The sequence below is a fragment of the Miscanthus floridulus genome, chromosome 11 (genome assembly GCF_019320115.1).
Source record: "Miscanthus floridulus cultivar M001 chromosome 11, ASM1932011v1, whole genome shotgun sequence".
In the NCBI taxonomy this organism is placed as follows: Eukaryota; Viridiplantae; Streptophyta; class Magnoliopsida; order Poales; family Poaceae; genus Miscanthus; species Miscanthus floridulus.
Window position 1 is genome coordinate 97,016,214 of NC_089590.1, and position 10,214 is coordinate 97,026,427.

General features: G+C 50.1%; 1 protein-coding gene and 1 long non-coding RNA gene across 2 annotated transcripts; both read right to left on the reverse strand.

Annotated features, from left to right (window-relative positions):
* Positions 1 to 2,089: 2,089 nt before the first annotated feature.
* On the reverse strand, positions 2,090 to 4,625 carry LOC136493854 (endoglucanase 13-like). The gene is made up of 7 exons (XM_066489985.1): positions 4,392 to 4,625; positions 4,034 to 4,246; positions 3,757 to 3,957; positions 3,521 to 3,610; positions 2,634 to 3,426; positions 2,485 to 2,541; positions 2,090 to 2,391 (listed from the first exon to the last, which is right to left on the reverse strand). The coding sequence occupies exons 1-7, from the start codon at positions 4,623 to 4,625 to the stop codon at positions 2,090 to 2,092; spliced, it is 1,890 nt and encodes a 629-aa protein (XP_066346082.1).
* A 1,619-nt stretch (positions 4,626 to 6,244) lies between these two features.
* On the reverse strand, positions 6,245 to 7,515 carry LOC136491138 (uncharacterized). Its single transcript, XR_010767956.1, has 4 exons — positions 7,225 to 7,515; positions 6,900 to 7,058; positions 6,656 to 6,809; positions 6,245 to 6,383 (listed from the first exon to the last, which is right to left on the reverse strand). It is a non-coding gene; the product is annotated as an uncharacterized lncRNA (long non-coding RNA).
* Positions 7,516 to 10,214: the final 2,699 nt, after the last annotated feature.

The following is a 10,214-nucleotide window of genomic DNA, read 5'->3' on the forward strand; positions in this document are numbered from 1 at the left end:
TTATTAGTATATTTTATTATTTTGTAATTATGATGATAAAATTAATTTTGATGAGTGCTAATACGTTGATTAGTGCATGTTTCGTGGGCTAATTAGGGTAATAGTGGTGCTAACTAACCTATTTTATTTTTATTTAGTAATTATCATGATAAAATTAGTGTCGATGCATATATTTATTAGTATCTAATTAGTTGTTATTATTTTTAAATCTCTACAACTAAAAAATTTACAGACCAATCATTCACAGGCAGACGAAAAATCGCTCACTCGGTCGCTCGTCCCTTCCGCTCCACCAATCACATGTTGCGACCATCTCCCTGCGCTCCCCCAATCACGCGCTGCGACCATCCATCAATCACGCCGGCGCACATGCCATCCACACCCCTGCTCCCACATCCGCTCCTTGAGCTCCTCGTCCCTACGACCATCCCTGAGCTCCCCGTCCCCGCTCCCTGCGGCCGCGTACGCAGCTGCTCCCCATCCCCGCGGTCGCTCGCTCGCTCGCCCACGTACATCGCCGCTCGCCATCCCCGCTCCCTACGACCGCGTACGCCGCCGCTACCCATCCCCGCTCCCTGCGGCCGCACACGCCGCCGCTCCTCGTCCCTGCACCCCGTGTCACCGCCGCAACACCATCCCCATCGCTCCTCGCCCAGGTCCAAATCCCATGGCCTTCCTTGCCGCGGATCCCGGTGGAACTTAGCGGCAGTAGTGGAGGACGCACGTGGTGCGTGCTTCGTGGCCTCCATCTCGCTATGCTTCTCGAGGTCGGTGGTGAAACGGAAACGACGCTTAGGGTTCTTGACGACGCTGCAGAAGCAGCGCCAACGACGGAGCCTCCTTTGCATGAGTTCTTGGCCTGCAAGCCTCCGAACCACATCTCTAGGTAGCTCTCCATCCTCCTCTCTATCCTGTAGGTTCTCCAGGATTTATCTGCACTGCCCTATTGATTTTTCTGGATTATTGCATTGATCGATTGCATTCTTTCCAAGGGTATACAGACGTGTCTTGTTTAAACGTTTGTTGTTTAGGCATGAATTCAGAAACACACATGTTCAAATAAGTATGTCAGAAATTCAAGGACATGATATTCCTCCATACACAGTTGTGGTAATTTCATCCTTTTCGCGAACGTGACATCACTGTCGGTTATCAGAAAACCGGCAGTGTTGTCGTAAACATCACTGTCGGTTAGCAACAAAACCGGCAGTGATGGCACTGCCGGCTCGAGCCACAAACCGACAGCGTTGGCTTAGCCATCACTCTCAGTTCTTGTCACAAACCGACAGTGATTCTTACTACAACACTGCCGGTTGAAACACAAACCGACAGTGTTGTCGGAACTGAGCTCTACCGGGTGGTCTTATGAACCGACAGTGTTGGTGAAAATGAACACTGCCGGTTGTGTAAAGAACCGGCAGTGAAGTTGAAGAACATTGTCGGTTTATAGGAACTGACAGTGATAGCTTACCCTCATCACTGCCGGTATGGTTGTGTCGGTTTAAAATCCGACAGTGATGGAGTATTTTGAATCGACAGTGATGGGGTATTCTGATGTAGTGCGTGAAGGCAGACGTGCAGCACGGGTGTCCGAACGCTAACCTTCGTCTGGATATCCGGACGCTAGCCTTTCGTGTCCGAACCTGTTTCACAACCCCGTGCATTATGCATACGGAGTACTCCTAGTTGATACTAATTGCTTATGGTACTGTACTACTGTTTGGTTCGTGGGATCAACTGGTTGGATTGGGCCGAAGCTATTTTAATTTTAGACGTGTTTAGTTGAGGGACCATATGAGCTAGGTTCATCCTGCTAATTGCTATGGAATATGTGGGTTGAGTCGATCACGCGGAGAATAAAGCATGCTGTGATACATAGAACTGAATGCGCCTCACGATGTTATACCCTAATCGTCTCCAATCTCATGGAAAGAAGATTCAGACACACACATGAACAGAAAAATAAAATAATAAAAGATATAGTACAAGAATTGCAGCGAGCATAAACAGGCCTGAAAAAGAAAAGAAAATGGGGGATGGATGCAAACAAAAACCACCGGGCGCGGTCGGGCCGGCGAGCCTGCAGCATTTAGCCTGAAGCAGTCTTGTAGCTGACCAGGGAGAACTTGGCCGCGGGGCCGCCCTGGATGTACACGATGGTGAGCTGCTCGCCGGCGGCGAGGCTGGTGACCCACGCGGGGAGCTCGTACGTGTCCTTCTCCTTGGCGGCCAACACGCCGTAGATGGGGCCCGATAGGCCCTTGACGTGCAGCTTCAGGTACGTGATGGGGTGCCCGCACGTGTTCTTCGCCGTCACCACGTGCCGGTAGTACTCCACCCCGTTCGTCGTCCACGAGTTGCTCACAGTGTGCACGAACTCCAGAGGAGACCCTGCAGAAATGGAGAGTCCATGTCATCATCAGCTCGAACCTACCCTGCATCGTCCTAGTATGATCGCAGCTGCAATTGAACTTCGGTTCTTACCCTTTGATGGCGACGAATCCTGCGGCGGCGAGTAAGAAGGCGCCGGCGGGCTGTTATCTGCAATCACGGTGGCATCCATTGTTCAGTAAGCTGACGACCAGACGATAGATCGGTGCGACGAGAACGTGTTCAATGGTGGTGTTGTTTACCGGAGGCGTCGGCCGGCTCGGAGGCGAGCCGGGAGAAGACGCCGCAGATGGGCGCGTTCCCGGCAAGGGTGGGCTCGGCCTGCTGGTAGTTGCAGCGGTCGTCGACGAAGCCGTCGTTGGCGTCGGGCCCGCCGACGACGGCGCCGTTGAGGACGTTGGGGTCGGCACCCTTGCTGTTGAAGTACCTGTCGAAGCCGTCCATGCACCCGACCACGGACTCCATGGCGTAGACGGACGGGATGGAGGCGCCGCGGTGGTGCACGTGCGTCGGGAAGTAGCTGCCGTAGCCGACCATGTAGCTCATGCCCCTGGGGTTCTTCCCGAGGACGTAGTCTGCCTGGGACCGCGCGAACCAGACCATCTCGCCGGGATTCACCTCGCCGTCGGGGCACCTGAGCGCGCCGTGCGACGCCACGAGGTAGTCCGCGTAGACGGTGAGCAGGAAGGTGGCGGAGCTGACGTACTGCATGTTGTTCCACTCGTCCACGTGCAGGAGCCCACCCGGGGTGAGCTTCATGTTGTGCCCGCCGTTCTTCTGCAGGCACGCGCACAGGAAGAACTCCGCCTTCGCCTGGTACTGCCTCAGCGTGTCGGCGTACTCGCCGCCCCCGCCGCCGGTGAGGACCGCCTTGGAGAGGAGCACCTGCAGGCCGGCGTACTTGTTGTCCCAGGAGAACTCGAGCATGGACATGCCGATCCCGCCGAAGTTCTCCGCGTTCTGGGACACGTACTGCAGGTACTTCTCGTCGCCGGTCGCCTCGTGTAGCCACGCCGCCGCCCAGAGCAGCTCGTCCTGAACAATTCATTCATCGCTTCATGAGCTGTTTATCAGATTCAGAAGAATGTAATTGTTCGATCGCATTGTTTGTTACTACTCCTAATCCTACCTCGTAGCCAGAACCCGAAGGATAGAACTTCTTGGCGCTCAGCAGGGAGTCATCGTACCTGCCTCTGAACGTGTCGGCAAACGTGAAGAGCTGTCCATGTCAAACAACAGAAGATTTCAGTGGAACGAACTGAAAATTCAGTACTCTGAATCGCGTCACTCTGAAAATTCAGTACTCTGAATCGCGTCACTCTGAAAATTCAGTAGTGTATAACGGACGCATTCCGGCAGACTTACCTGCTTTGCGTGCAGCAGCAGGAGGTCGGCGTACATGGAGTCGTACGGGCGGAAGGCCTTGGACGCGGCGGCCAGAGCGGCGGCCGTCTCGGCGGCGACCTCGGACCCCGCGTGGTTGGTGTCGATCTTGAACGCCGTCCGCGGCGTGGACATGTCCTCGGCGCGCTCCCAGCAGAGGTGGTCGCTGTCCCCGTCGCCCACCTGCGCAGATCAGCACCGTTTGAGCTATGCAGGTCTGGTGGGCTGGGAATCTCTGCTGGGCCTGTGATGTGCGTACCTGGACCCAGAGGACGTTGGGCTCGGTGTGGGCCTTAACGAAGTAGTTGGTGCCCCAGCGGATGGCGTCCAGCGCGCGCTGGTGGTTGTTGGCGGCCATCATCTCCTTCTCGAACTCGAGCACCCCCCACGCCAGCATCGTCACCGCGTACGCCATGGGGAACCCGAACTTGACGTGGTCGCCGGAGTCGTAGTACCCGCCCACCAAGTCCACCTGCGCATGCATGCAAAGCAACGCAACGCAACGACGGGTCCTCGTCATCATCAGCTCCGACGATTATGGACGATCCACGCATGCACGTACGGATCGGCGGCCCGCCGGCGAGAGAGATAGAACGAATCGGATCGGAAGTACGTACCCCCTGGAGGTAGCCATCTTTGAGTGCGGAGTCGCCGCGCCACTGGACGCGGCGGTCGGCGGGGAGCTTCCCGGACCGCTGCGCCTCGAAGAACTGCAGGCACTTGTCAAACGCGCCGGCGTAGTCGAACGGCGCCGACGAGGCGGACGCCGCCGCGGCGGCCAGGAGGAGGAACGACGCGGCTACCGCCAAGGTGGCCTGCGTCTTGGTAGCCATCGTCGTCAACCGCGCCATGCTGGCTCGACCTCAAGGTAGTAACGCCGTCGTCGTCGTCGGCAGTGGCTGGAGAGCCCGGCGCGGCGAGGACGAGTTTTATACGATGCGCGTGAGTTCTTTGGATCGAGGCCGCGGTCGACCGGCGACATGGTGGTGCACGCACGCACGTTCGGTACGTGGTCGTTGTGCCAGGCACGTCGGGTGGGACGACGATAGGGGGGTCGTCTCGTCGGGCGGGACGAGGGAGCCTCCCTCTGCCGGAGTTTGAGCGATGCACGTCTCGAGGAATGTGCGAAATGGCCTGGGGTCATCCGTGTCAGCGACCAAGTTGTTGTGTCGGCCGCGAATCCGCAATATTTTTGTGTCGACCAATAATAAGACAGTATCAAGAGACTCCATTAGCAAGCAGGCACAATAATTCAACCCAACTCACTGTGTTCTGAGAATGTCTGACTTTGAATACTACTCCTACCTAATGCCATTTTTTCTGAACGTGCAGCTGAAGTTCCGACCATGTTCTTGGTTTGAGGTCAGAAGACGTGGCACCACGCCATGGTACTCCTGTTTTTTTTTCCCTTAAACCCAATTAAGTCAACCAGTATCTATACACATATTTTTGTAGGTGCTATGTACTATGCAACGCAAGCTGAGACTTCTTGCTATCCATAAATCGTTTCAAATTTATGTAGCGTGAGAATTAAGTTAATATTCATAATCATTTGGTAGATTTGAGAAGTGTGTCCCATGCTCATGAGTCATGACTTCTAAAACGTTTGCACGGCTCATACTCAAACGTACGGAGTATGTACTTTGATGATGACTGGAGCGACTAGCTCGTTTGGTAGAGAAACCGGTTCGCTCGCCCGACCTCAAGCAGTCTACCTTTACTTTTCAGGAAAATCTATCTTGTGATTGGCAGCCTGCATATGGGCGTATGCGTATCCATGGTCGTGCAAGGAATCCAAGTACTGGACGCCTGAACCGTGTCATGTTATGTTTGTTGTCCAGAAATCAGAGCTCGATCGTTAATTACTAATGTTCATCATCTTCTATTTCTCATCCATATTCTGGGCCTGTTTGGATTGCTCCCCAGGCATCGATCCCAGGTGTTCATTTCGAGCTCCTCTGGCTGGGTGAGAGATCGATGTGTCTAGGTCTATAGGAGGAGCGGAGCTGCCTTCCGAACCAAACGGCCCCACGTCACGTACATTTGCCGTAGCAAAATGGAAGGCGATTGACAGCAACTGTGTCAGAACAAGCTTAGACAGAAATTATCTAATGTAGCATGCACTGTACCAGCAGTATATAGAATGAAGCATGCGAATACGAGTCCTGAAGGTACCAATACAATCACATTGAAAACAAAGGCAACTGAACGTCCGAACCTATCTCTGGGCGGCAGAGAAACAAAAAATGACATGCGAATACGAGATATATGTTAGCATTGCTCAGTACCAAGAGCAGCACTGCACATTGACCAAAATGTGACAAAAAGGCAGAATAAGTTGTCGTAATTAACCATTCTAGCAGATTGAAAGCACAAACAAGGGATACAATAATCACCACAGCCTCACATAAGAGGATCCCAGAAAACTCAGTATGTCATCACTGACCATTGTACTATATTGCACACCACATTATCATCGTATCAGTTGTGTCACAATCACAACAGTCCACAGCCACATGCCAATGTTTATATTACGAAAGAAATAAAGGTGTCACGTTACCACCTGGTTCGCACAGCACCATACATAGGAGGGGGCATGGGAGAACCACCTGATGACACAAAATAGTAGGTTAACCTGGGCCCTGTTCGCTTGAATTTATCAGCCGTACTGTTTCAGCGAAATAACAGTGTTTTTAATCTAGGTAACTCTCTAGCTGTATGGATGCTGCTTGTCAACAACATGTTTATGCGGTGCATGGATTCGTTTCTCTAATTTTGCATCATACTTAGTCATCAGCGCTGCTTGCTTTCTTTTCATACAAATAAAGGTAGCGTTGAATCTCAGAAATATAGAAGCATGGAGAGTAGCAAGTCAGCTTACGTGTGTGAAATGCACATAAGAATAAGGTAAGTTTACAAATCCTCTCATCAGCCACATCACATCTGACTTCAATTATCTTAAGGTATTCCAAAATTGCAGCTGATCTCTCCATCGGTCTGAGACTTCCATTATTTGTTTCTCTTTGTTGTTCAACCTTATGTAACCAACAAAAACAGTTTAGCACGATCAATTGACAATATAATAATTCTAAAAAGCATCAGTTGGCAATTTATGAAGCCTGTACCTAGGAAAGTGAAAGAGTAAGCTTCTCTAGAACCGGTGAGTGTTCAAGAAGACAAACTAGTGCACGGAAATCATCAGGCACACACCATTAGTCATTGAGCAGCAAGGTCTTTCACTTACTAAACGTTGGGCACCATCTCAAATCCTTTTTGAAGATAAACTGAACAAAGCGTAAGAGAAAATGATGAAGCAATCCTCATTGAGAGCATGGTTTGAGTTTAAATATTTAGTGACAAGGAATGCGAAAGGCAAAAGCTTGCCTGCCAATAATGAGATGACATAACATAATCGAGTTAGAGTCATAGAGATGAGATTTGAAGGCATACCGGTTGGGGTGCAGAAATCAACGACAAATCCTTAGCTTCGGATAAACCTTTTAGTAACACAGCCATTACTGCCAGTGCCATCACCAATACTGTAAGAATTGTCACAGAACTCACAAGTACAATTGCCCATTAGGCCACAGCTGTCCCCTGGAACCATGCATATTCTAACAAATGCCTTCACTAATGACGGCATGCTCTCAAGCATGGGAATCGTCCACCCCCAAGTTTCATCTAGATGTAGTGAAACCAGATTCGGGGCACAAATGTGAGTGCGGGAATCACCCAGCTTAAAACCATATGATCCGAAAAAACAGTTCTCAAAATTTTAGATGCTACAAAGGCGGACAGTTTGAGAAGTTAAGGAAACTGTTGTCAACCACTACGCTGCCAAGCTCTAGCCACGTCAGGTGCTGGGAGTTGAGATGTGGTATCTTGTACAGGCAAACTGTGTGTCCGTGACGTCCGTCAATCCTCCCAGAGTCATGTGCATAGAGGCTAAGGACCTGAACTTTGCACACTAAAGCATGACGGAACCAGTTTCCCACCAGGGGCTCCAAGCGTTGTATGAATTGCACTATGGAAGTTGCCGTTGTCCAATAACTGAACCGGAGTTCACACGTGTCGAGAGGCGCGCCCCCACGGAGTACCAGCAGAGAGTCCAAGAAGTTGCAGAGCTTTTCCACCGATCCCAAGAACTTGCCCTTGGAGGCGAGGATGCGCAGTCCTGGAGCCGACTTCCAGAGGTTGCGCCAGCGGCGGGACAGCACGCACGTACTGGAGGACTTCGTCCGGGAGGTCGTCGATGCCCTTGCGCTCTGGAGGCATTCCGTCGAACAGGCCGCGGGTGTCGACGCTGCGGGACAGGTAACGGTTAGCGCCCTCAAATGGCCGTCAACTTGAGTCGGATCGCCATGGCGAAGAGCCGATCGAGACACCAGTTGACTGACTACAGCAATTTGGCAAAACTGATAGGAGGGTCGGAAGGGATTAGAAGATTACGGGGCGGCACTGACCGACGGGGGAGCGCAACAACCGGCGAAGGACGAGAGTCGAGACGGATTGCGAGGGAAATGAGGCTGGAGGATTTGGCACCGCGTGAACCAGTGTACGGAGCGAGCTCTTGACTCCCTCCTGCCCGCCGCCGCCGTACCGTGCGGCCTCGCCACGAGAACGAGAAGCGAGTTTGACTGACTAGCGCGGTAGTGCTTCACTGGGCCGTGGACTCATCAGGCTATTGACTAAGCTACAGCCCACAATGCGATATTTAAAGATAAAGTGATGTGTACCTATGGTAACAGAAGTAAATTTTGTTCATACAATCCTACCTTATAAAAAAGACAACATATCATGTACAAACCAATCAATCTGTGCAAACTTAAAAACTATCTATTAGGACCACTAGATGCTGATCCAATGGATGTAGTGAGGGGGCTTAAGCGAAAAAAAAAACCAACGGATGGGGGCTTAAGCGTAAAAAAATCTCATCTCTCACCCCATCCATTGGATCAGCATCTAGTGGTCTTGGTACTTTTCAAGTTTGCACAGGTTGGTTGGTTTGCACCTGATACGTTGCCTTATAAAAAAATACTGCGAGCAAACTTCTCACTCAGTTTTTAAAAGATCTATTCTGTTGCACTACTTCAGCAGTATTTTTCAGCAAGCGAACAGTGTTTTTCTCTCACAATATTTCAATATAAGCATCAACATAAGCCAAATTTCAGCAAAACGAACAGGGCAAGGCCAATTTCTTCAAAGGTTTTATGCGGGCAACACAAGCAGCCTGGATGGGCTTTAGGTGGGAAATTGGTGATGGTAGAAAAGTTCAATTTTAGGAAGACAACTGGCTAGGCACCTCGAGCTTGGCCATTCAGTACTACAGGTTATATAGAATTGTTAATGAACAAAATATTAATGTGGCTGATGCCTGGGATGGTGTCAACCTTAAATGCACTTTTAGAAGGACGTTTGATGTTGCTTTGGAAGAACAATGGCTAGAAATCTGTCAGTTAGCTTCTACTATAGTTTGTACTAGTGAGGATGATGCCTTGATTTGGCAATTTAACTCGAATGGTATTTATTCTACTCAGTCTTTGTACAAACAGCCTGTTCGTTTGGCTGTGGCTTGTCGTAAACGATCGTAAATTTTTAGCTGGAACAGTATTTTTCTCTCACACAAACCAGCCAGCAGTACTTCTTCACAAATCAGCAACGATACGAACCAGCCAACCGAACAGTCTGAAAGTTATTAACTTCAGAGGAGTACAACTTGTGTTTGTGTCAGCTGTGTGGGATCTGAGAGTTCCCCCTAGAGTACATTTTTTCCTCTGGTTGCTATCAAAAAAATAAGGTTCTCACTAGAGATAACTTGAGCAAAAGGAAAAAGTTAGATGATGTCTCTTGCTTATTTTGTTGTTACAAAGAATATGTTCTTCACCTTTTTTTTTGAGTGTGTTGTAGCTGCACAGCTTTGGAGGGTGTTATCTGACATTCTTGGTGTGAACCTGGGGGGTTCTTTTGAATCCATTGGCAAGTTTTGGCTTAGCAATAAAAAAAACATTGTTTGGTGAATATAGTTTCTGCTGCTTCTCTCTGGAATATGTGGAAACTGAGAAATGACATCTATTTTCAGAATGTAGGGTGGAAAGGGATGGATATCCTATTGTCCAAAGTGGCTTACACGGTGCAAAATTGGCTAATTTTGTGCCCGGAAAACAAGAAAAAATCTCTATCAAGAATTGTACTGGAGATCAAGAAAAGAGCTACTATGGTGCCATGGCTTCCACCGATTCCTCCCTGAAGACGGCAATAGCTCTTGACGCCTCTTTGAACAATCTACAAATGTTGGACCAGATGCAGTGTTTGCTGAAGATGAAGCCGGGGCTGATTCCTCTCAACTAAGGTGGTCCAAGTCTGAAGATCTAGTGGACGGGCGCGTTGTCCAGTTGCTGTTTCTGTAATCTGTGGGGTGCCGTTTGTCCTAGGAGTTGGTT